The sequence below is a fragment of the Bos grunniens genome, chromosome 11 (assembly GCF_055505025.1).
Source record: "Bos grunniens cultivar Pamir isolate PY7600 chromosome 11, Bosgru_T2T1.0, whole genome shotgun sequence".
In the NCBI taxonomy this organism is placed as follows: domain Eukaryota; kingdom Metazoa; phylum Chordata; class Mammalia; order Artiodactyla; family Bovidae; genus Bos; species Bos grunniens.
Window position 1 is genome coordinate 101,297,703 of NC_141175.1, and position 26,829 is coordinate 101,324,531.

General features: G+C 43.4%; 1 protein-coding gene across 10 annotated transcripts; it reads left to right on the forward strand.

Moving 5' to 3' along the window:
• On the forward strand, positions 1-26,059 carry RNF149 (ring finger protein 149). 10 transcript variants are annotated; one of them, XR_015137362.1, is made up of 8 exons: positions 1-588; positions 11,822-12,072; positions 12,863-12,931; positions 13,603-13,754; positions 16,668-16,750; positions 19,052-19,148; positions 22,356-22,554; positions 24,833-25,459. XR_015137362.1 is itself a non-coding variant. In XM_086327916.1 (7 exons), exons 1-7 carry the CDS (start codon positions 150-152, stop codon positions 24,874-24,876), a joined length of 1,182 nt encoding a protein of 393 aa, XP_086184042.1. In that variant the 5' UTR covers positions 1-149; the 3' UTR covers positions 24,877-26,059. The 10 variants fall into 10 exon arrangements, 5 of the variants coding, with proteins under 5 accessions (XP_086184042.1, XP_086184043.1, XP_086184045.1 ...); XR_015137364.1 differs by lacking the exon at positions 13,603-13,754 and adding an exon at positions 15,533-15,696; XR_015137363.1 differs by lacking the exon at positions 19,052-19,148 and having other exon boundaries at positions 24,833-26,059.
• Positions 26,060-26,829: the final 770 nt, after the last annotated feature.

Here is a 26,829-nt window from a genome sequence, read left to right on the forward strand (position 1 = left end):
GCAGACGGGTCTGGCTCTTCCCCGGCTGGGCAGCGGGACTCCGCTTCTCCGCTCTCTTCGGCGGCCTCGTCGGCGCGCGCCCTCCGGCCCCTGCCGGGAGTCGCCCGGCTCCCGGCCGGTCCCTTTGTGGTCAGCCCGGCGGCGCGTCCATGGCGTGGCGGCGGCGGCCCGAGGCCCGCGGCGCGCTGGCGCTGCTGGCGCTGGCCCTGTGCGCTCCCGGGGCCCGGGGCCGGGCTCACGAGTGGTTCTCGGCTGTGGTGAGCACCGAGTACGTGGACCCGCAGACCAACCGGAGCGTGAGGAGCGTCTCGGAGAGCGGCCGCTTCGGCGACAGCTCGCCCAAGGAGGGCGCGCGGGGCCTGGTGGGCGTCCCGCGCGCGGAGGACCGCGACCCCGAGGGTTGCGAGGCCGGCACTCGCTTCCTCGTGCCCGGCGGCCGGGGCGCCGCGCCCTGGGTCGCGCTGGTGGCGCGCGGGGGCTGCACCTTCAAGGAGAAGGTGTTGGCGGCGGCACGGAGGAACGCCTCGGCGGTGGTCCTGTACAACGAGGAGCGCCACGGCAACCTCACCGCGCCCATGTCCCACGCGGGTAAGCCGCCGGCGCGCGGGGACGGGCGGGCGCGGCGGCCGTGCGCTGGGGTCCCAGCAGGCCGCGAGGTCCTCTGCCGGGACCCCGAGGGGCGGCGGTGATGGGCTCCGGACGTCGGGACCAGCGAGGGTAGCGCCAGCTTGGCTCGATGTGACCCCGGGTTCTCTAAGGAGGGAGGCGAGTCTCCGGACAGAATTACATCTCCCCGTTGAGGTGAAAGGTGCCCTGTGCAGGAAGGAGGGCGGTGGGGAGAACGGAAGACTAAAACCCGCATGAGGAGGATTCTGGTTCTCACCGGCGGAAAGTCTGTCTAATCAGGAGTCCCTTGCCATTCAGTGTTTCCCAAAGCCAGATGCGGCTGGAGTGGAAGCTCTTTTCAGGGCTTTGCAGGGCCTGGCAGTCCCTTCACCATGTAAGGCGGTGGCTCGGTGACACTGGTTTCTTCACTTTAATAATGTACGTCAGTATTGTAAACTTTAAAGTGAGACAGTCTGGATTTAACTGAGTCCTAAAACCCGGCCTTAAGTTGAGTATGTTTTCTCACTTGCTAAATAGAAGGTTGTAATACTGGCTCCATTGTCAGATTCCTTGAGTGGAGTTTAGATGAAAAATTTTTAAGTGATCATGCAGGAAAAGATTTTGTTCTTAGCTAGGCAACCCTTCCCACAGGCCGTTTTCCGAGTCAACAGGTTACATCTTCAAGCACTTATGAGAGTTTGAAAGGTTTATTTTGCAAGGGTTCTCATTCTCAGAAAGGGCTTCCTGGGTGGCTCAGTGGTAAAGAATCCTCCTGCAATGCAGGAGACTCAGGTTCAATCCCTAGGTCAGGAAGATCCCCTGGAGGAGGGAGCGGGCAAACCACTCCAGTATTCTTGCCTGCAGAATCCCATGGACAAGCCTGGTGGACTACAACCCATAAGGTCACAAAGAGTCGGACACGACTGAAGCAACTTAGCACACAGGAATGCATCATTCTCAGAACTGAAATTCCAAGTACCCTTCGACTGATATAGAGTCTGACGGCCTTCTAAGATCAGACTCATTCTGAACTTCCTGGGATCAAAATCTTTAAAGTTTCTGCTGCTGCAAGTCAGACATCCTTTTTACCCATGTGCTTTTTGACTTTTGTTCGGTTTTGGCTTCTTGAATGCAAGTTCAGAATACCTGTAAAATGAGAACAGAAGGGTGACTTTGGACTTGGCCTGTTTTAGCAGAGTGATGGAATGGAAGTCAGTTCAGAGGTGGGGAAGTGAGACTGTTATAATGATGCTTTCAAGAGGGTTGATGGCGAGGGCTGGGGAGGTGCTGAGAAATGGGTAGAAGCTGGGGAAAGGTGGGATGAACGGCATAGTGAGTGAGGCACCTTGAAGTTGGGTGGTGGAGAAGAGGTAACTGAAAGAGTCAGGGAAAGATGGCGGCTATGTCCAGGATTCTTGGGGAGGTTGACTTCTGATAGAAGAGAGGGGAATTCCTCAATTGCAACAGAGAGGAAGTGGGTTTGGGGAGGAAATGGGAGCAGATGTCCATGCGGTGGCATTGGGCAAGGCAGCACCTTTGGTGCAGTTATTCCAGTTGTTGTTGTACCCAGGTCCCTGTTTCTGCAAAACTCTTATGAGAAGTGCTGTCAGAGTTCACACAGCATTCCAGACGCATCCTGTGGACAGGGTTCTGTCAGAGAAGCGAGGGCAGTGTGCTAGGATTGTCCGATGCTGGGTCCTTGCCTTCACTTCTGAGTCTGCAGCTTCCTGTGGGCTTTGTCTTTTCCATGGCAGTTCTTTTCCATCCACAATTTTCTAAATGTGTTTATTACATTTTTTGGTAATGACACTAACATCCTTCCAGGCTAATCGCGCTTTTCTAACCATGGTTCAGCAATCTTGCTTGCTTATCTTATGGACATGTAATTTATCCAGGCTCAGAAAGCCCCTCACTGATGCTCATTTTAAATCTTAGTGCAAGCTTCTGTTACCAACCTCGGTGTCCATTTCAGTCTGTTTCAGTGTAAGATTAATTCTGTTTGAGGAAAGAGACAAAAGTAACAGTATTAGCAGTTTTTTGTAAAAAAATGTGTGAAAGTTCCCAGTGCAGAGTCAGTTCTCTGTTTAGAGCCCTTTGAGGTAGGTGCTTTAACCCCATTTTACGGATAAGGAGACTGAAAGAATTGAAATGACTGGCCCCCGGGAACAAGGCAATCTATGGCCAGATCATTATTGCAGGGGCCTGTCTTGGCCTGTATCCACAGGATTCCAGTTGTGACAGCCAAAAATGTCTCCAGATATTGCCAAATGTCCAGGGGCAGAGAGGATGACAGTAACATCCCGGATTTGAACTGCTGACTTAAAAAGAGACGAATTTGGTAACAGTGGGTTACACAGAGGAAAAGCTGAAATCCGCTTAGTCTGTTGACTAGTCCAAGCAGAAATATAAGGGCCTGTGCTGTGTTGGTGACTAGAAATGGAAAAGAAGGTCCCTTCCATTCTGAAAACTCGGTCCCGCCAGGGACAAGGGTACAACTGTGTCATGTCTTTTTGAGAATGGATTGGAATTAAGAATGGAGTAAATGGAATTAAGTCAGAAGAGGAGCTGGCTTTGAAGACTTGAATTTTAAAGGTTACACAGAACCTTGATAGCAGCTCAGACTTTAGTTTTTCCTGTTTTGTCAGAATGTGGCTGGAGCCGGTAAAAACCACTGATGCGTGGTTCTCAGTGTTCCTGTGGATACTGGGGGTCTGTGTACATGGGTCAGGTGGCTGCTACTGAACTCCACTTGTGATGATCTCCTCCCAGGTCTCAGAGTTTCAGCAGTTTTTTCCTGGCTGTGCCGGTTCTTCACTGCTGCTGGGCTTTCCTCTAGTTGTGTCACACGGGGACTACTTTCTAGTTGCAGGTTTCTCATTGTGGTGGCTTCTGTTGTTGCGGGGGCTTCCCAAGTGACGCTGGTGGTAAAGAACCTACCTGCCAAAGCAGGAGATATAAGAGACTGGGGTTTGGTCCCTCGGTTGGGAAGATCCCCTGGAGGAGGAAATGGCAACCCACTGCAGTATTCTTGCCTAGAGAATCCCATAGACAGAGGAACCTGACGGGCTACAGTCCATGGGGTCACTAAGAGTTGGACACGACTGAAGCGACTTCCCATGCACACATACTCTTGCATGGGCTTTAGGGTGTAGACTTAAATAATTGCTGCTCCTGGGCTCAGCCTCTAGAGCACAGGCTCAGTGGTTGTGGGGCAAGGGCTTAAATGAGTTGCTTCTTGGCACATGGGATCTTTGTAGATCAGGGATTGAACCCATGTCTCCTGCATTGTCAGGCCGATTCTTTACCACTGAGCTACCAGGGAAGCCCGCCAGCAGTTTTTCTTAAACCTTGTTGCTTGACTGCTAAAATCCAGTACAAGATGTTGTGGACTTAAGTCAGTATTTTACTGTGGCTCCAAAATAAGTTGTGATTTTAAGATAATATTCTGTCAGGACTGTAACAGCCCTAACTGTAAGGACGGTTATTGTAATGCCCAAGGTTGGTTCTCTTTCCTTTGACAGATGAATAGAGAGTGGCCAGTCTGGGCCACATATGGCACCTGCTTGTGGGTAGAAATGCCTGAGACACGTATCAGCCTATGAGGAGTTCATGGCTTAGTGGAGTGATAAACAGACCTTTCCAGGCCATGTGGTTGGGCCCTCAACAGAGTTATATGCCCACGTGCTTAGAAAGCATAAGGGAGGGGCATTCAGTGTAGGTCTTGCAAAGGTGATTAGAGGCTATTTTGACCAAGAAGAGTAAAAATTGATGTAAGTCAAGCCGTTGAAACGAAAGCCTTTAGAGAGGATTGGCCTTGATGTGGTGACTGCTAGTTAATTACAGGCTGATCCTCCAGCTGACGTCTTGAGTGGCTGTTTAGACTGGCACTTTCCTTGTGTCAGCAGTTTACTGTGGCCAGGTGTTGGCAGGGCTGAAAGGTGTGTTTGGGGAAGGGGCCACTGTGGGGGTGGCGGGAGATGACACATGATAAGAAGTCCCTTAGCTTAAGAGAGATGTACGCTCTGTGTTTGCAGAGCGTGGGAAATGGTGTTTTATGAGTGAGTGGTGCTCAGTGATCTTGAATGCTTTGCTCTCACAAATGAGCTAAACATTTAGATTTGAGTTTAGCTTGTATTTTGATGCCCTAGGAAGAGATGGTGCCCTACAGCCTCATAGCAGGTGGGATTAACTTAGACTGTTCCCAGAGAGCAGGCAGACAGGGTTGTGAAGGACAGCTTAAGTTGAAGGTTCTGGGTGAATGTGGTATGGGGGCTGTGTGAGAAGCTGTAGGACCTTTTGGGCGACAAGAATGGCCAAGACTGAAGGCCTGAGATGAAGTATTGCATTTAGCAAAACTGCAGATTGTTGAGTGCTATACTCGACAAACACAGAATATTCTTGAGCAAGCCAGATTTCTCCAAAACAAAATGTGAAATTCTGAGACGAGAGTTGCATGTGTTTTTGAGTCCTCATTACTCATCCCAGCCAACCATAAAGACATTTGTGTTTTGCATGATAGCTCACGTTCTGGAGACGTTTCCATTCCATTCATATTCCATGTACTATTTCCCCTGCAAAGGGAGTCTCATATTCTCCTCACCTTGGGTCAGTTCAAGGATAATACCAGAAGAGAAACCAGTTTTTCAGGCCGACTCATTCATACAGAAACCATTCTATTGGGTCATCGCGTATGATGCTGGAGCCACAGAAACTAATAACAGCAGTCATTGTGTAGTGAGGAGGAGGGACTCACCAAGACATTATATGTGTGTGTGCATGCTAAGTTGCTTCAGTCGCATCTGACTCTTTGTGACCCTGTGGACTGTAGCCTGACAGGCTCCTCTGTCCATGGGGTGCTCCAGGCAAGAAGACTGGAGTAGGTTGCTGTGGCCTCCTTCTGGGGATCTTCCTGACCCAGGGATTGAACACACATCTCTTATGTCTCCTGCATTGGCAGACAGGTTCTTTACCACTAGCACCACCTGGGAAGCCCAAGACACTCTATAGCAGGTGAATAAAAACAAGTGTACGTAAGAGGCATTGCTGTATCGTGTACACAGAGGTGTGGGGATGCTGGACACCAAGGCTGAACCTGTGCTGAATTGTAATTTTTCCATGTTGGGTGCAGGACAGAGAGACTGTGGATGTTATTGGAAAAAAAGAAAACTTAAAAGGTCATGGGATTCTCATGCTGGATCTTTTAAGTGCATTTTTTTTTTAATTTCTTACTTTTAATAGTTTTATAGTCATATTTACATACATTTACAAATTGTTAAGTTTACCGTTATGAAAGCATACTAGTTTTTATGTTTAGGCATGTTAAAGTAAAATTACAATAGTAACCTCTCACCATTGGGTATCTTTGATGTATTTTTCCTTCCAAAGGAAGCTATTTATTTTTATGTTTGTAAACTTTTTATTTTGTATCGGGGTATACAAATACCTTTAACAATGTTGTGATGGTTTCAAGTGAACAGCAAAGGAATAAAATACATTTCTTGCTGCCTGCATCAGTTTTCTAGACCAGAAATCTAATCCGCCACTTTAAATATTTTAGTAGTTCCCGTCTCCTTCAAGAGAATGTTGAAATCTACTTTAAATCGTTTCCTAGGGAGGAGAAGTGGCACACTAGACTCATATGACCCTGCAGAATTCTGAAGCTGTAGACCAAGACAGTTTGTTTTTTTTTAACATATTTTGTTTGTTTTTAACAGGGTGGTAAGAGGAACTATTATTTTTCAAGAAGGTTTATGGTCATGTACTCTATGCAAGACCTTGAGTTACATCTAGGTTAGAAATACAACAAACGGCCTTCCAGGACTTAGTGACTGGTGGTTGTTTGCGGGGAGGGGTGGGCATTGCACATAACGACCTTTTTTGGTGATTGGTAGCAACGCGAGGCTTGGGAAGGAAAACATTCAAAGGGTTTTTTCTTCCCCTGTCCCAAGACTTTGAGCATCTTTGCCTTCTGTGAGGAAATTCAGCTCTTTGGTTTGGAAATCAGCTGTGACTTGCTCTCTCAGGCCGCCAGGGCTCTAAGACTGGCCCAGGGAGGCAGTGATAGGCCAGGGCAGAGCCAGACCGGGGCCTATGCTAGGCATCCCTGGGGGCCATGCACCCAGCGACCCTGAGCTCTGCTGCCCTGCCTCCATTCATCCCCCAACACGTCCCAGAAAAGCCAGTCATGGGATGGAAGTCTTCATTCTGAGTTTCATGATTTAAAGTAGTTCCCGAAGGGACTTCCCTGATGGTCCAGTTGCTAAGACTCATCACTTCCAATGCAGGGGGCCCGGGTTCAATCCCTGGTCAGGAAACTAGATCCCACATGCTGCAGCGAAGACTCGGTGCAGCCAAATGAATAAATGTTAAGTAAATATTTTAAAAATAGAGTAGTTCACAGAGGCAGTCTTGCTGTTATAATAGTTCAATGGCTAAATCATGTCCAACTCTTGGCCAGCCCATGGACTGCAACATGCCAAGCTTCTCTGTCCTCCACTGTCTCCCAGAGTTTTCACAAATTCATGTCCGTTGAGTTGGTGATGCCATCCAACCATCTCATTCTCTATCACCCTCTTGTGCTCCTGCCCTCAATCTTTCCCAGCATCAGGGTCTTTTTCCAATGAGTGGGCTCTTCGCATTAGGTGGCCAGAGTATTGGAGCGTTAGCTTCAGCATCAGTCCTTCCAGTGAATATTCAGCATTGATTTCCTTTAGGTTTGACTGGTTTGATCTCCTTGCTGTCCAAGGGACTCTCTGTACTTAGAGTGTAGCAAATTTTAGCCCTCAGCCCAGGCACAGTATTATTACTTTTTAATGATTTCTTGTAACTTAGTGAATTAAGAATTTTTTAGGGGAAAAACTTGAGATTGATACTGGAGATGTTTTCTGTTCCAGGTATGTTTCTGATAACCAGAGCGTTTCTGCAGCCCCTCCCTTGAAGTTTCAGGTGTTCTCAGCTCATCCGCCATCTCTCACTCATTTAGGCAACAGATATTTATTAAACACTTACTATGTGCCAAGCTGCATGAGGCACTGGAGGTAGTGAGATAAACTGGATACCTTTATGTATATTGAGTCACTAAGCAAACCAGACCAGTCACCAATGCAAATATGCTTTTATGATGGTACACCGCCTAGAAAACCTCCCTTCTTTTTGCTTGATAAACTCTTCCTGTCCATCAAAATGCACTCCCTGCCCAGGGGAAAGTTCCTTCCCATCCCAGAAAATATGATCACCTCGTTTCTGCAGCTTTTCCTTATTCCACATTATCATTCAATAATCAACAGTCCAAATAGAAAAATTGCCATTCCCATTGTACAGCTGAAGAAACAGTCTCAGAGGACCCAGGCATGAATTGTCAGGAGCAGGCTGGAGCCCAGTCTGGTGGTCCCAAAGCCTGTGTTCCCCTCCCCCTCCCCGACCCCGCACTCACTGGGGGAAGGCGGAGGCGCGAGGAGGAGCCGGGCCTTCAGGCCCTGGAACTGGCTCTTCCAGGTGCTGCGTCACGTTGAGCAATTCTCTTGAAGATGTCTCAGCCCTGGTCTGTAAAATAATCACTCGTCTCTTTCTGCCTCGAGTGATGGCACAAACGTGAAAAGGCTTGAGAGCTGGTTTCTGCATTAACAACCAAAGATTATTCTATGAGTACAGAAATTGTACCTGTAACCATAGCATAGAAACGTTTTGTTTTCTGTGTAAACATGGAGACAGGTCCGTGGGGTTCACTGTACTGTCCTTTCTACTTTAGTATGTGCTTGACATTTTCCATTAAAGGAAGCTTTTTTAATTTATGAAAAGGGTCTTCAGCTTACAAGGCACCCTGTAATCATACATGGTGTAGTTCTCCTAATTGCTTCTGTATTTGTCTTTCTCAGCTACTAGCTGTTTATTTCCCTGAAGGCAGGAAATGCCTTGCTCCTTATTGAGCCTCCCCAGGGATGACGTAGATCATTGTGCGAGCACTCAGGCAGCCATGGCACTTGCCAAGTGACACTTTTAGGGCTGGGTCACAGCATCGGCTTCGAGACGGGAGCCGCCTTAGAAGGTTGCTCTTCTGAGGTTTCAGTAACTAAATCCCCACGGCCGAGGGCCACAGCGGATTTGCTACGAATTAAATTTCTCCCCACAATAAAATAGTGTTAGAATGTGGTTTCAGTGTAATGCTGGAGAACAGTCTTTAAATGTATTTTTTAGGTTAGTTTTCGAATGGATAATACGTACACAGGGTAGAGAGTTTTACTATGTCCAGCGCTCTCCCCCACCACCTCCACCAGGGTAGTTGGTGCCCTGTGTTTGTGTGACCTTCAGGGCTGTTTGTATTGATATGACCACGTAGACCTCTTGTCCACACAATTTTTTTTGCATGATGCTTTTTTTTTCCTCCTCTGTCTTGACTGCCATCAATATTAATAGAGCTGCTGCCTCAGTCTATACACATACTATAACTTATATAATGGTTTTCTTGTTGATGAACATTTAAATTGTGATAGCAAAAACTTAGAAAAGGGACTTCCCTGGTGGTCTAGTGGTTAACAGTTCACCTTCCAATGCAGGGGGATAGGGAGTTCCAGAAAAACGTCTGTTTCTGCTTCATTGACTACACTAAAGCCTTTGACTGTGTAGATCACAACAAACTAGAAAATTCTGAAAGATAAGGGAGTACCAGACCACCATACCTGTCTCCTGAGAAACATGTATGCAGGTCAGGAAGCAACAGTTAGAACCAGACACGGAAGAATGGACTGGTAAAAGAATACATCAAGGCTGTATTTTGTCACTCTGCTTACTTAACTTGTATGCAGAGTACATCATGCAAAATGTTAGGCCAGATGAATCACAAGCTGGATTTAGGATTGCCAGAAGAAATATCAATAACCTCAGGTATGCAGATGATACTCTAATGGCAGAAAGAGAAGACAAACCAAAGAGCCTCTTGATGAAGGTCAAAAAGGAGAGAGAAAAATTGGCTTAAAACTCAACATTCAGAAAACTAATATCATGGGATCTGGTCCCATCACTTTGTGGCACATAGAAGGGGATAAAGTGGAAACAATGGCAGATTTTCTTCTCTTGGGCTCCAAAATCACCGCAGATGGTAACTACAGCGGTGAAATTAAAAGACATCTGCTCCTTGAAAGGAAAGCTGTGATAAACCTAGACAGAGTATTAAAAAGCAGAGACATCACTTTGCCGGCAAAGGTTTGTTTAGGCAAAGCTATGGTTTTTTTCAGTGGTCATGTATGATGTGAGAGTTGGACTGTCAAGAACACTGAGTGCCAAAGAATTGATGCTTTTGAATTGTGCTGGAAAAGACCCTTGAGAGTCCTTTGGACTGCAAAGAGGTCAAACCAATCAATCCTAAAAGAAGTCAACCCAGAGTATTCACTGGGAGGACTGATGCTGAAGCTGCAAAACTTCGGCCACCTGATGCGAAGAGCCAACTCATTGGAAAAGACCCTGATGCTGGGAAAGATTGAAGGCAAGAAGAGAAGGGGGCAACAAAGGATAAGATGGTTAGATGGCATCACTGACTCAATGGACATGAGTTTGAGCAAATTCCGGGAGATGGTGATGGACAGGGAGGCCTGGCATGCTGCAGTCCATGGGGTTGCAGAGTCAGATATGACTTAACAACTGAAAAACAAAAACATTGAATTGTACACTTGTTTAAAAGAGTGAATTTTATAGCATGGGAATTATATCTCACTAAAATTGCCTTTTCAAAAACAAAACCCATTTGTGTTTTCTGCAAGCTCACTTCATTTTCTTTGTCTTTCTGTTGCTCTTTTTCTTAAAGGAAATTAGTTTTTATCTTTGTTATGTTAGATGTATTTTCCCCTTGCTGGCCATTTGCTCTTTTGATCTTGAGTCCTTGATTTTGCTTTTAGTCAGAACAGACAATTTTTGTTTTTATATAATTGGTTAGTTGCTCAAATCTGTTTTTTAAAAGAAGTTCTGAAGGGACTTTTCACACTTGGAAAGGTTTTTCTTCAATATTATTTATTTTTTAATGTCCATGTTTCTTCTGGCTTTTCTTAGTTTTTTTCTTTTTTATATATTTACATCTTGGATTTTTTTAGAATTCAATTTTGGCTTTAAGTTGTGAAGAAAGGATTCATCGTTTTTATCCTTAGATGGTACTCAGTTGCACCTGTACTATTTTTTTTTTTTAAACCATAGTCCATTTTACCCCTTTGATTTGGAATCCACTTCTGTCATTTACTGAATTCTTTTATGTTTTGGGGTCTAATTTCTGGGCTGTCATATGCTACTACCACACTGTTTTAATTATTTTGACTATAAAGGCTAGTTCAAGTTTTCTTGTTTATAAAGGTTTCCTAATCTTGATTATTTTTCCCCTAAGTGAACATTAGAAGCAGAATTTTTAGGGTTTTTTAAATCCCATTGATAATTCTAAAGATTAACTTACAGATGAAAAATCAAAGTGTAAGTTGCTCAGTCATATCCAACTCTTTGTGACCCTCATCGACTGTAACCCGCCAGGCTCCCCTGTCCCTGGGATTTCCCAGGCAAGAATACTAGAGTGGGTTGTCATTCCTTCTCTGGGGGATATTCCCAACCCAGGGATCGAACCTGGGTCTCCCATGTTGCAGGTAGATTTTTTACCATCTGAGCCGCCAGGGAAGCCCAATTTATAGATAGATTCATGTAAAATTGGACTTTATATCCCTTCTTTTTTATTTCTCTTACTTTTTTTTCCTGCTCATGCATTCAGAACAACATGAAATAATATTGAACAGAGTAGGAATTCTCAGATTACTTCCCTGAGTTAATGGGCACGTTCAGGCGTTTGTATTAATATTTATAAGTGAAATCGGTATTTGTGTTTTGTTTTGTTTTTTTACCATGTTTGGTTTAATTATGCTAGAAATAACCTTAAGACTTCTTTTTTTTTTTTTTATAAAATCTCCTGTGGACCACTTATATATGTTGCTCTTTAAAGATTTGAGAGTAGAATTCTCTTGTGAAACTGAATGGAGAAAGTGGGGGGGCGGCGCTCTTGCTTTCGAGGGGGTAGTTCTTCGTGATTTATTCTGCTTCTTATATAATCAGTCTGTGTTCTCCTTGGTCACCCATGTTGGTAACTGGGGTTTATGTCCATTTTATCACAGTTTTCAGTCACATGTGCGTGGAACCATACTTTCTCCATATCTTATTTTGTGTTCTCTTGTTGATTGCTTTGTTCTTTACTAAGGAACAGGAAACATAGTGGTCATTATGGTTAGCTACCCAAAAGGGAGAGAAATTGTGGAACTTGTGCAGAAGGACATTCCAGTCACCGTTACCATCGGGGTGGGCACCCGGCACGTCCAGGAGTTCATCAGCGCTCAGTCCGTGGTCTTTGTGGCCATTGCCTTCATCACCATGATGATTATCTCGTTGGCCTGGCTAATATTTTACTATATACAGCGCTTCCTATACACCGGCTCACAGTTCGGAAGTCAGGTAACTGTCTGTCTTTAACTTTGCTTTTTAAAACATCATTTGTAAATGTTTCCTGTGTATTTTTTTGGAAACTATTAGACAATACCCTTAATTTCATTGTTTATAATATTTAAGTCATCGATATATGGGAGTTTTTTTAAATACGTTTTAAATTAGAATATATTCAACTTTATGTGCTGTAGGAAATCAGGGCACCTCTCACTCCTGCAAAGATCCTCTCTCCTTTCCAGACATAAAGGGATGACAAAAAGGCATGAAGTTGGGGGGGACATGGTTGTGTTTTGGAAGAGAACTGGGCCTGCCTCAGTGGAGCTGCATTCAGAGCCATTTATCTGCGGGGGTGCTGCCTCGGTCGCAGCAGAGCAGGGCCCTGTGGGTCCCACACTCACCTGTTGTCTTGAGAACCACCCTTCCTGGCTGCTCAGGCAGCAGATGGTCATTGCTGGGTCACCTTCTGCCTCTGACCAGGGAGCCTCTGTCCTTTTAGGGGCCTTCACAGATGAGTGTATGGAGCCCCGTCCTCAGCTGACTACTTTCTTACCAATAATCAAACGTAAGATTGGTTTCTTCTTCAGGCATGGAATTGAAAATAAGTATTCTTGATCAAACAGCTCCTAGGTTACACATGACTATTCTGTACCTTAGGACTTAAATGGTAGTTTTTTGTTGTTGTTTTTTAAGTTATTTCATTGTGGTCACCAAACTTTTGCTTTTTATGACTTTTTTCCCATAGCTTGCTTACACTATATGAATTTTTAAAATAGTGACTTAAACATTTTTCTTCCCTAAGAGCCATAGAAAAGAAACAAAGAAAGTTATTGGGCAGCTTCCTGTTCATACTGTAAAGCATGGAGAAAAGGTAATATTTTCATGATTGTTTTTTGCTTGTTTATAATATAAATCTGGGGACTTCCCTAAGACTTTGCCTTCCAATGCAGAGGGTGCGGGTTAGATCCCCTTGGTCGGGTAGCTAAGATCTCACATACTTCTCAGCCAGAAAAGCAAAACAGAACAGAGCAAATTGTAACAAATTCAATAAAGACTTTAAAAATGGTCTACTTTTTAAAAAAAACCTTAAAATATATATATATATATATATGTATATATATATAATACCAATCCATTTGTATGTCTCAGCTAATAGTGTTGATCATGGAGTTTTGGCTAGTTTGTTAATTTTGACATATGTGTTTATTTTAAAGAAAAATTGACTGAAACACTCCAGTGTATGTGAAGAGCCTTCTATACCTGTGCTGCCCAGGAAGGTACCCCTAGCCACATACAGCTGTCTGAATTTAAATGAACTAAATTAAACTGAAAACTCAGCGCCTCAGTCACCCTGGCTGCATGTCAGATGTTCAGGTGGCCATACTGGTTACTTGCTGCCAGACTGGATGGTGCAGTCAGTCAGACACAGGTGACTCTGAAGGAACATAGTTTATGTTCCTCTCTCTACCAGACACTGAGGCTTAAATCCACCTCTGTTAAATCTTATACTCTGTACATTCTCTCTAATTCCCTTAATTACAGGAGAAAAGACGGATTTACGGAGAAGAGGAGAAAAGATGTTGAGTCCTAATCACTGGGCCACTAGGGAAGTCTCTAAAAGGCCAAACTCACAGCAGAGTTCAGAAGCATTTTTGCAATAAATCCTAAGTTTCAGAACCTCATGTTCTTAGAGGGTAGGTTCCTTACAAGGAAAACAGTTGCTAATGCAGGAATAGTTATCCTTTTAATGGTCCATTTTCAGTGCTGTGAAACGCTGAGGTGACATAGCTATGGGCGGGTTCCATCGTTTGGGTTTTCTTCTTTTCCTCCATGAGTTGTTGAGACCTGGTCCACGCCGACACTGCAGCCTCCGATCCCCAAGTGCCCTTGGGTTCACATCTCCTCCTGTGACCTACTTAAAGGATTAAAGCTTCAGGATAGCACTCATTACATTTATAGACCTTTGATTTTAAAGCTTTGGGATCAGATATTGACCGTTCCTGTGGAATATTTACCATTAGGATACTCCAGGAATCATTGTTGGCTGCATTCTTTCCCGGATGCCTTACATTGTAGTAACAGTGAACTTGCAGGCTTGGTGCAGAGTCCAGGTTTCTTTCCATGTGGCTGTATTTAAAAGGAAAAGTGAAAAAAAAAATCCCATCTCATGGGTAGGTTAACATATGATTTACAAATTACGAGGGTCCCTGGCGGAGTGGGGGGAGGCAGAGAGAGAGAGAGTGTGTGTGTGTGCGCGCGCGTGTGTGCACGTGGGGTGCGTGCATGCCTGCTCAGTCATGTCCTACTCTTTGCAACCCTGTGGACTATAGCCCACCAGGCATCTCTGTCCATGGAATTTCCTAGGCAAGAATACTGCAGTGGGTTACCATTTCCTTTTCCAGGGGATCTTCCCAATCCAGGGATCTAACCTAAGTCTCCTGCATTGGCAGGCAGATTCTGTACCAGCTGAGCCATCAGGGAAGCACCCCCTTGGGGAGAGAGTCCCCAGCAAGTATCTTGAGACAGGCTGTGCGTTCTGCTAGAAGTTGTATGATAAGCATACTTTTATGTTCCTCTTAAAATGTGTGTTCTACTCTCTGGCAGGAAATCTGTCCTTAAGTATGAGAAGACATAGATTCATATGTGTAATTTGCTGTATAAAGTCTTTGAGAACATAAGTCAATTGATATTACCCTCTTCCTGTACAGAACAATTTTGAAAATATGCTTCTACAGACTATTGTCAGAAATAATAGTTAAAAAAAAAAAGAAGCCTCCATAAATGATCCATGAGGTATCTAACTGGATTTTCTGGCAATCTTACATGTTTCACTTGTGCACATAAAGACTGTGTTTTTTCTTAAATCTGCATCTTGTTGAGTTCTGGAGACTGGTTATTTCCTAGTTTTTCTTATGGACTCAATCACAGTAATGTATAAGCTTGCAGACCATTAGGGAAGTAAAAATGATTTCATCGTTCTTTCTTGGCATGTGAAAAAACATGATAATGTCTAGTTGAAACATCTAATTTTAAGTACAGTGACAAAGTTGATTTTAGTGCAGTCTTTGATAGCAGTATCCACATATAAAATCAGTTTTTACTGCTTGCTTGTTAACAAGTGACCCATGTGCTTAAAGATACTTTAAAATAATTACATGATGACTCTGAAGCTGTGTTCCATAAAATTAACTTGCTAAAGCTACAGACACTGGTAACTGAGTCCCTATCCCAGAGTCCTGGAGGAGAGAAACTCATTGGCCAAATTTGGGTCAGGTGACCAGGTCGGCCATGCTCATTACTTTGGTTGATGGGCTGAAGCCAGGTGGACAGATCTCGGTGGTACCCAGGGAAGTGGGATGAGCTGACACCCCCAGAACGGTCATGACCCACAGACTCTCAGAAGCTGAAATTGTGTCACAAGACTGCTTCCCCAGAGATTTTTGTTTCTTTTTACTCTGTTAACTTGCTGTAGGAAAAAGTAACTCGAGCTTCCCAGTGGTAAAGAATCCACCTGCCAATGCAGGAGATGTGAGTTTGATCCCTTGCCTGGGAAATCCCATGGACAGAGAAGCCTGGTGGGCTAGAGTCCATGGGGTTGCAAAGTTGGACATGACGTAGTGACTTTAAAAAAAAAAGGTAACTTATTTTAATTTGTGGTTCTTTTATCACTAGTGAGGTGAATATTTTCAGATACTTGGTCTTAAAGTATCTCATTTGTATTTTCTCATCTGTGGGTTATAACTTTGCATGTTCTCATCTACAAGTTATAACTTTGTTCTTTAGCATATTCTAATGAAACCTCTTTTGTATTATATTTCCAATGATTCCAGAAAATGTGTATCTTATTAGATATTCATTCTCTTTATAAATTTTATATTTGAAAAAATATATATTATAATAAAGCATGCATTTGCATTTCTACAGCCCTTAAAAATATAGTCACTTAAAAAAATGAACAGCCTCTTATTTAAAGAGAGAAGGAAACGGCAACCCACTCTAGTACTCTTGCCTGGAAAATTGCACGGATGAAAGAGCCTGGTAGGCTATAGTCCATGGGGTCGCAAAGAGTCAGACACGACTGAGTGACTTCACTTTTCTTTCTTTCTTATTTAAACATTATTCGTGTCTGATTAGGTAGACAATGAAATTTTTTCCTTTTCAGACAAATTCTTTTAAAAATAAAATCTCTTGATAGTGGTAAAGATAAATACCAAGTAGAAATTATCTGTATATAATTTCAGGATGTACCAATGCAGACTAGAATTCATCATTGTTTTAGTTGAGTTGTGGTTAGTTTTGTTTTTGTTTAGATTTTGTTGTTTAGTGAGTTTTACCAGGAGTATATTATTTACTAGTGTTAGTTGCTTGGTCCTGTCCAGCCCTGCAACACCATGGACTGTAGCCCGCCAGGCTCCTCTGTCCATGGGATTTCCCAGGCAAGAATACTGGAGTGGATTGCCATTTCCTCCTCCAGGGGATCTTCCTGACCCAGGGCTTGAACCCAAGTCTCCTGCATTGGCAGGGGGATTCTTTACAGTCTGAGCCACCACGGAAGCACATACTATTTGCTAAGAATACAGCAAATTCTTTGCTCTTCTTTTTTGCAGGGGATTGATGTCGATGCTGAAAGTTGTGCAGTGTGTATTGAAAATTTTAAAGGAAGGGACGTTATCAGAATTCTGCCATGCAAGTACGTTCTCTTAGTTCCTGAGATGTTAAAAAATCACAAGTTTCAGGTTTCTGACCAAAGAGTTAACATGTCTTTCAGGATATGAAGATCTTACTATCAGGTGACATCTTGTGATCATCTCACCTCTTAGAAAAGCAGCTCAAAGTCTTCAAGGTCCTCTTGTACTGTTTTACTTTAAGACTGTTTTGCTTGAAGACTTTAGGTGACCATTAAGACCCACTGTCTCCTTTTGTTGCAGATTGGCTTTTAATCTTATAGTCAAGGAGGCTTCAGTACAGTCCTGGGGGTCTATACTGTACATTTATCAATGGAGAGAGTCTGCCATGTTGGGAGAAAGGAAACTGAAGCTGGCCAGGTGAAGGCCCTGGGGGAGAGGCCAGGGACAGTCAGCAGGCCTGGCTCAGGCTCTGCTGTTATTACCATTTTTTTTTTTTTTAGCTTTTAAATATTTTAATTCTTATGTTTTAAACTAGTGAACATTTTCCCAGACATTTATTAGAAATGTTATCCTTAAAGACATTTCCTGGTTATGTATCTTTATCTGTTATTTTTCTATGGAGATGCCTTTTTTCTTAGATTAGGCTCTGCTGTTATTTGCACCCTGAGTTTGGATTCTTTTTGGGGTTGTGTGAAATAAATATTCCTCCTTTATTTAACTAGGGTTTTTTTTTTTTTTTTTTTAGCAACAGAAATTTGTTTCCTTTTTAATCATGAGATGCTTTGATAACTTTTCTTTAAAAATTGCTTTGTCAGCAGAAAGGTGTACAGAGACTATGTTTCAAAGCTGGTCATTTTAAATTCTGCTTTGCACCGATTAGAACCAGGTCACAAGTTAGTATTTAATTGTGCCTCACTTTATGTTTGCGAGTGTTCAGAGTATATACCAGTACTTTATAGGAGATAAAGTTCTCAGGAGTTCTGTAGAGGACATCAAGTAACGAGGATCAGAATAACAAAATTAATTTCCCTGCATCAAGATAGTGAACTTAAGTCTGCAGGAATTCATGTGGGTTGGTGTGCCGGGTACTTAGTGAATTGGGGTCGGTGTCAGTTGACGGGGTCCTGTAGAACATGATGAAAACAGAAAAGAATTATTATTCTAGGTTGGTTGGAGGCAAGTCCTTCTGACTTGAACGCCACACAGTGAGCAGCCAGGTTTCCTTCTACAGAAGATGGAGATGCTCCTGACGCCCGAGCTGGGACTTGCACTCGGGTCATAAACAGCTGAGTGTCTCCTGAATGTGCATGTATCCTGGTCGCCTTAGTGGGGTTTTCATTCCCTGCCCCCAGCCCACCCCAGTTTTCTCCTGTGATTTATTTCAACTGATTTCCCAATGGAACCAACATATTTGTTTTTCTCAAAACTATTCCTCTGGGTCAGTTTCAGTTTAAGGCTGGATAGGTCACAAGACAAGCTGGGTTGGACCACCTTACGTCCTTACCTGCTGTTGTTTTTAACTGCCCTGGCAGGTTTCCCTTTGAAGAAAAGGTCTTTAGACAGTGTCGACAGTAATAATAATGAAAAATTGCTGAGGATTTATGGTGCCCACTACCTTAGTAGCCACATGGCATGTGGGCTCCTCAGAACAGCCTTTGGGGTAGGTGCAGAGGGGCCTCAGGCTCTAGTTCACAGTCATAGCATCTGATCACACAGCTGGCCTCTGAGCCTGACCGGTGTGGTTCTCATCTCCACACCTGCTTACCTGAAGCACAGATAAACTGCAGACTCATCACCCGAGAGGGGAAGTGAGCCAGCGAAGACCTCAGTAAAAGAAAATTCATATGTGATTTCTTTTTTGGATTCCGAAACTAATGTGTTCATTCTAGAGAAATGTAGATGCTACAAAAATACGTTAAGACAAAAAATAAGTGTTTTTTTAACTTGCAACCCAAAGATAACTTTAATGTTTTAATTGATATTTTGTTGTGTTTCTACTGGAGTCGCTTCATAGAAGATCCTGTCAGTCTTTACTAGTTTGTCACTGTTAGTTTACTCTTCAGTTTCTTAGGTCACATTCATTCCCGAAAGGCCAACAGAGGCACATAAACATACATTCCAGATGATACAGAAATAAACCGTGCTGTTTTCGTGCAGTGAAGGGGGAATTTCCCTCTCAATGCCAAATTCCATTTACTTTGGAAAGTAGAACAGATAACCTCCCAGGGTAAGTGGATACACTGGAATTTTGATATGATGGCATTTAACTTGTAAACAAGAAGATGAGTTGGTAGGATGTGTTATTTCCTTTATAAGGTATAAGCAATTATTTTAAGACATTAACACGTACTTAATTTTTTTAGGCATATTTTTCATAGAATATGCATTGACCCATGGCTTTTGGATCACCGCACGTGTCCAATGTGTAAACTTGATGTCATCAAAGCCCTGGGATATTGGGTTTGTTACGTTTTTGTTTATATTCAATCTCTGCTCCCCTCACCCCACTGCCCCCCATTCTCCCTGAGTGATTTGCTTCTGTTCCTGACCAGAGAGGCAGGAGGAGTGAACCAGATGCTCCTTCTAGGATTCTTCTGGTTCCTGAAGAAATTTTCCTCTATATCAAAAGTAAATTCTTAAGACAGTCCCCCCAAATCAATGATCTTATAGGGTTATCGAATAATACACTAGGTGTATGCTTAAAGTTCATACTTAGAGTGGTATTTTTGCTATATGTTGTAACACTCTGCAGGGTCTTGTAGATGCTGGTCAGTGTCATAGAAATAATTATTGTAAAACATCTGACCTGCAAGGAGCCAGGTGCACATTTTACATACAAGGAAGCGAAAGCTAGCACGTCTGGACACGAGCTCTCCCGATACTTGGGTTTCAGAGTCAGATAGCGCAGGGGAAATTCCTACTGCAGCGAATGTGCTCCATCACTTTGCCGTACTGAGCTGGTCACAGGGCTGCGCTCAGAGAACAGAGCCGGGAGAGCGGAGTGAAAGAGAGCAGGTTATTGCAGCTGTGCACTGAATGACTTACGCACGTCAAAATATTGACTCCTGGCCCCTCTGAGAGGGGAGCGCTGTTCTAGTAACCACCTTTAGAAACCAGAAGCACGAGCTTAGGGAGAAGTCGCTCACCTAAAGTCACAGGTGATGTGATGGGTTATCAGCTTTCAGGTGTAAGTTTGCTTAATTCCAGGGTCCAAGCTCTTAACTAGCCTCCAACCCAAAAAAGGGAAAACAGGTTTTCCTAGATTGTTACACTTTTAGAGTCTAGATATAATCTATTACTGTCCCAAGATACTCTTGGTTAAATATAAATTGTTTTGAAACAGAGATCTTTAAGAGAAGTAATTTAAATATCAGATAATATTTTTCTTGTTGCTAAACATAAGATGTTTTTGCAACATTTACTAGAGAGATTTTTTTTTTATGATAATGAATTTATGTGACTGTATCAGCCCTCAAGGCTGCAGGCCCCCTTCAAAATATTTTTCGTTTTCCAATTCAGTATATCTTTAAAAGAGAGCTAAGGGACCACGCACTGTCTTAATAACCAGTGTGATTTTCGGTGAATTACAGTGTTTAAGTGTGAGTTGCAGAGGCCTCACTGTGGATGCACAGAGAGGGAGGCAGAACTGTGTTACTGGGCCCTTACCCACCTGGATGTCTAGAAAGCGTGTCTTTGCTCTAGAATCTCTAATGTTCATTGATTGGTAGGTTTTGAAAACTGGCGGCTCTCCTCAGTTTGGCAGGTGTTCTGGGCTTTCTTAGTGACCGTGGCACATTCCTCTCTCACCCAGCCCTCCTGGGACCATATCTTAAACAGTGGAAGCCAGGGATTAAACAGGCAGTTTCCTGGCAGTTTTCCTCCTCCTTTTCCTTCTGTAGATTCACTCTGAAACGCCTTTTGAGTTGCTGTCTTCATTAGTTGGTAACTTAAGACCTGCTTTTCATTTCTAAACATTTGTGGAAAAGGCATTCCATTGACCTTAGCATTGAGACTGTTTTTGGAAATGTATCTACGTATATTTCACGTGTTAAAAATCAAGACTGATTTTACATCAGGTTATCTTGCTTTCAGAATGTTAGTTTCAGGAGGCTAGAATATGTGTTCCCAGAAAGCTTGTTTTCTGTTTTGAAGAAACTTACAGTAATTTGAAATCACACTTAAGAAATTAACTTGTCTTGCCTTTATTTATTTATTTTTTAAATTCTTTGACAGATCTGTCTTTTTCTTTAGACCCATTGAGCCTCCTGCATTGAGTTGTAGAGAGTTTTACACTCTCCTCTCGTGTGGTAACTAGTTCTAATTTCCACAGGGAGAAAGTGACCACAGTGAGAGCAGCCACTGGCCCTCACAGACTCCAGGGTGGCGCCTGACTTTGCAGCCGTGGCCGCTTTGACATGCCTCTTGTCCCTGTCGTGTTTGCTCTGAGGCCGGCCGTTATCAGGGGTGTGCAGTGCTGGGTCTGGACGTGGCTCTGGAGAGACAGAGCTGCGCAAGACTCTACCCTTCTGCTCACTGGCTCCTAGGAGTTCCGCCATCTGGGCTGGCGGTGGGGGGGGGCAGGCGTTCACCCCACCCCGCTGGCCAAGGAGGCGTGTTTGGAGAGTGTGGGACACAGACGGGGGAGGCCTTGACCCTGCCAGCAGCAATGGGAGCGTTCAGGGAGGGCTTTCTGGAGGGACATTTGAGCTGCATGTTAATGGATCTTCGTATCACAAGTCAATGGCGAGTGACCACGTGGGGTCTGAGACGGGCAGCTAGTTCAGCCTGGCAGGTATTCAGACAGGTACCTGGAAAAACAGATCAGGGTGGGCTGAGTGGGAGCGCGGGTGCGACGGCAGCCCAGCAGGACTTGTTGGTTGGTGTGGCAGGCGTCTTCTCTGGGGGTGCCTGTGGGAAGGCAGTGAGCCACGCGGTGTCCAGGGGTGGGGAGAAGGTTCTAGAACACAGGCGGAGCCGGCAGCGGGAACAGCAGTGCCTTTGGCCCTGAGGACCCCAGAATTGGAGCCGGCAGCTAGGCTGTGCGCTGTTCAGTCTCAGCCCAGGTTCACAGGAACACCCACCCGCCCCCCAGTCGGCCTTTTACCAGCAGATTCGTCCATCACAACTTTGGCGTTACTCAAAAAAGTTTCTGGATGGCCCCCAGGTTTTGAGACTCAATGCAGGGGTGCTTGTAGGGCCTCCTGTACCCACTTTCCTGATCTCATGGGGAAGTGGAGGCACACTGGGAGCAGACAGACACCCTGTGCAGAATAATTGGTGCTCTCTGAGTGAAGGGGGGCAGTCTGCACCCCTGATGATCAGGAGCCTGCTTATCCTGAGCCTTGGCCGCTGGCAGCAGTTAGGGCGGTCTTTCAAGCTCAGGGCCCTGGTCTCAGTGCTCAGCAGCCAGCCAGGCTGCTCAGGAAGTAGTTTAAAAGGTGGCATTGCTTGTGTCAAGGGGAAAAATGGTTTTTTGGAGGAAAAGCATTTAGGCCATGAAAAGCTACTTAGAAGTAACTCACTTTCTGGTGATGCTAAGAAGACACTACTGATGTGCTTTTTGCAATATTGGTGTTTAGATAGTTTGTTTGAATTATGAGCAGATGATGATAGATAAGCTTGGTGCTGTTACTGAGAAAAGGTGTTTTCTTTGCTCTAACTCTCAAGGGCGAGCTTGAGGACGTGCAGGAGGTGACTGCCCCAGAATCTCCCCCTGGGGGTGTCTCGGCTGCAGAGCTGAGTCTCACGGTACCCGACGGTGAGAGAAGTGACACCGGCAGCTCCGAGTCGCCCTCCACCAGTGACCCCGTGCCACCCTGTGACGCCAGGTTTAAAGAGGATGCAGGTGAAAACACAGCCTTGCTGGGTGAGTCACTGGCCGGTTAGCAAACACAGTGGTGTTACCAGTGCTTAAATGAAAGTGAAAAAGCACATAAGGTGCAGAAAAATATAAAGGAAAAATGGAAACCACAGTCTTAGCCCTACAGACACAATACTGTTTCAACATTTTGATAAATGTATCTCAGATTTTTTTCTGTGTGTGAGGAGGAGGAGAATATAATTTATGTGTGGTAACCCATTTCTTCCTCTTAGTGTACGAAACTCTGTATCTGTAGACAGGACATGTGATTTTGTGCAGCTGGTTATTCTGGGTTCAGTATAGTTTCTGTAAACCACATCCTGCTGGTGGACTTTTATCATCAGTAACACTGAGATAACTTCAGTGTGTATGTTTACCACCTGTCTGTCTGTGTCCTCCTCATAGGTAAAATAGAAAGAATTGCATTTTTAAAGTTACTGATGCAACTACCTTCTTTTCATATTTGTTGGTCATTTTATTTCTTTTCTGAGTTGCCCATTTCATCCTTAATTTATTTTTCTATAGAAAAATTAACTTTTTCATATTGGTTCTAAGAGCTCTTTGGTCTTTGCTTTGTTTTTTATCATGTCCAGCCTTCTCATACTTTGCATGATTCTGCCTTTGATAGAATGCTAACTTAGGAAAGTCTTTCTCGGGGTTATTAACTTATATTTTACTAACAGTTGTGGTTTTGTATTTTATGCTTATTAAATCTTTAATGCACATAGCTTCAGAAAAGATTTAACTGAACTATTTTTCCCAAATATTTAACCACTTGTCAGTTGTTTAGTGATCATTACTTGTGAATAATATGTTGTGATATTCACAAGGTAAGGCAAATTCCCTCATCTTTATTCTTCTTATTTTAAAAAATTTCTGAGCTGTTTTGCATTTTTTAAGATTAATCTTAAAATCAATTTACCATGTATAAGAAAATCCCATGAAAATTTTTATTATAGTTGAATTAATTTATAGATTAACTGAGAAGAATTGATGCTTCTAATTTTGAATTTGCCAACCTGGAAAAAGAAGCATATTTTTCCAAATTGGTAATATTCAAACTGAATTGGTTTGTCTTTTTTTTGTACATTTTTAGAATATGGGAGGCAAAGATAGAAACGTGAGAACTGAAGTTTTAAAGCAGAACCAGAGGAAGAAAGAATGCATTGTGTAAGAAAAAGGGAGGATGAATTTCAGAGAATTAGGAAGTGGAAAGCTTGATCGTGTAGGAGTTCTCCTAGCCGGGTCTCCTGCTGGGAATAAACCGCCCTGTTCTCAGCAGTTCCACTGCAGTGAGCCCAGATGCATTTCATTGTAATTTTTGCGTTTCCTTCAGTCTCCAGAAGGGAAACGAAATTTGTTTTCTCTACTACTTGACTACTCTTGAGATACTTCAGGACAGGTAAAATTCTTAAGCTGAATTTCTAAGTATTTGTTCACCAGTAAATTTGACAAGTAATTTATGTGTTAATATTTTTTCTAGCCTACCATCATAACAACATCATTTGAGAAATGTTACATTGGAAAAAAGTTAATTCTTTCCAGCCGACCTTAGGACTTCCAGAGTATAATGTAACTGCATCAGTAGCTAACCTAACACCCTCTCGACCCTCAGGAGCATGTGGAGATGAAGGTGGGGGTTATTAGGGCAGCCCACTCCCTGGAGAAGGTGTCTGCAGCAGTGGGCTCCTCTCTGGCCCACTTGACCTCAGGTCTGCTTGTAGGTGAACTCACAGTGCTTGGCTCTCCTAGTTTTGAGGAGGTACTGTATTCCTGAAAGAAACCGTCTGTGCCAAAATTATTCTGTTCTCCTTTCCTAGTAACATCCTACTGGACTCGAATGCCAGTTTGAACCTCTCCGGGTCTCCATTTCCAGTCTCTAGATTGGGGATAATAATGTAGCCGTCTCTAGCTCGTAGGGTCAATATACATTGCCCAGTAAACGCAAGCTGCTGTCTTCATGGGTGGTGATGCCATCGCTGCGTGTTTGGAAACACACTCTAGTTAATCCCAGCAGCTCAGCCTGCATCTTTTCTGTTGCACAGTGCTGACCACATGCTTGCTAATTAGACTAGAAAAGCTCTCATGCTCTACGTGAAGCAGGTGTTTTTATATTTTCTTAACTCTCTGTCTGGAATAGGTTGCTGTTTCTCCATGTAAGTTTTATTTAAAAATTTCTATAATTTGTTTCATGAATGACGCTCTCCAAACGTAACAGTGTTTATGTAACCAAAGCCCAGGATATGCCCAGCGACTAACACTGGCTCCCGTTGCTTTGTTATAGAGACAGGCAGGAGCGACGCTCAGCATGACGGACCTGCCTGCTAGTGCGAGACCTGCGGACTGTGTCACGGACAGAGCCTGGGCTCGAATTAAAGGACATTTTATTTTTGTTACTTTAGTGCATAGTTTGTATATGTGAAAATAATGTACATTCTTTTACCTTTCAGGTTCTAATTTGGTATACAAAGAGCTATTTTATTCTTTCAAGATACTTTTTGATTAGTCTTGATATATTTATCTATTGAAATGTATCATAAGATGATTCCGTCTTCTCTAGGATGGTTCTAGCCTAAGCATGTTGACTTTAGACTAGTTGAAATGGAGTTGCATGATTATATTCAGTAATTGGTCATGCGAGTTTCCCTGGAGGAAAGGCTTTTTTCAAACATTAAACTTGTCAGTGTGATGAGAGAAGTCTGTTGCTTTCTTACACCTCTGTACTTTAGAGATTTCCAAACCTGAGAGCACTTTCATTGTTGTTTTTTAAATTTGGAATTGTGAGAAAAGTACGGGTGGGCTTGAGTAATTTTATTTCTCCCTTTTATTATCTAATTTCTTCTAATAACCTTGATGGGGAGGGAAGTTTTGTCCCTTTTTTTCTACAAATAAAAAAAGCTGTCACATGCAAGCATGAAGTTCTTCATTGCTGGTTAAGGAAATGGAGTAAACAGACTCTGGTGTGGGTTGTTTGGGGGTTTTTGTTTGTTTTTTGAGGTAAATGATGAATTTACTGATTCTAACTACAGTTTAATCTTACAATTAAAAGGGTGATAGATGGAGACTTCCAGTTGCTGTTACAACCAGTAACCAGTTTTCTAGATTAATTTTAAAGCCATGGAAAAAGCAGTGAACTTGTTTCATCATCTCTCCCGCCTACTCTTGTTTGCTGTTCTTCCTTGGAGGCAGGGGAATTAGGCCGCTCTGAAGCTGTGGGGGCCGCTCTCTAAGTTGGAAAAGTGATGAGACACACAGTGGGTAAGACTGCACTCCCGCTGCAAGGGCTGCAGGTTCGATCCCCGACTGCGGAAGCTCTGCATGCCACAGGGGTGGCCAGAAACCACACACACACACACTGTGCTCTGCTGTCACTTCTTAGAGGTGGGAGGTCCAGAGTGAGGAAGAGTTAGTGTTTTTACAACTTGAAACTGTAGTCCTTTGTATCTTCCAAACTGTTTACTGTGTACATCTTTATTTGATGGTAAAAATAAATGTTTACTAGAGTATATAATTTTTAAAGTGTAAACAATTTATTCTTATAGCTGTATCCAAGATGTAAAGTTTATATAGTTTTTTTTTTTTTTTTTTTCAAGTTACTTAGGACACTCTGATTCCAGCCACTCAGTGAAACTCTAGGTGATTAAACAGTGTTACTGATATCAGCGGAGGCCAGACTCCATGGGAAGAGCTATTGGGATAGAAATTGCCTTACTTTTGAGCGCTCATTTCAACAGACACTGCAGTGGGTTTCCATAATAGCCATTATCTCTGAAATTTGCCTTCTGTGTTGTTCATTGCAAATAGGAAACTATGTCCCTGATTCTATACCAAGTAGATTGCTCTTTGTATTTTAAGACACATACTAGTGGAAAGTGCTTTAATTCTTCCCATTAGCCAGTGAAGCTGACTTTAAAGAGTGCTTTGACAGATCAGGGTGAATTGTTTTTGATGATTATGGGCGAGTGAGTTCTTACCAGCGGCTGTCAGGCAGAGCTTTACCTAATTCAGGGGTTTGAGGGACTCCTCTGGGGTTCACTGTTTGGCACTCTGTGCTCCCACTGCAGGGGGCACGAGTTCCACCCCTTATCAGGGCACTAAGATCCCCTGTGCTGTGAGGCACAGTCAAAAAAAAGAGACTTTGACCCTACGTTATAAACATAAGAGACTGGAAAAATTACAGTACTCTCATCTTTAGAAACACAAGTCTTTAACAGCAGATAAGGAAATCTGCAAGAGCAGACAGAAAACCCTTTTGTACTTGGTAAGGAAAATGTTTCCTTT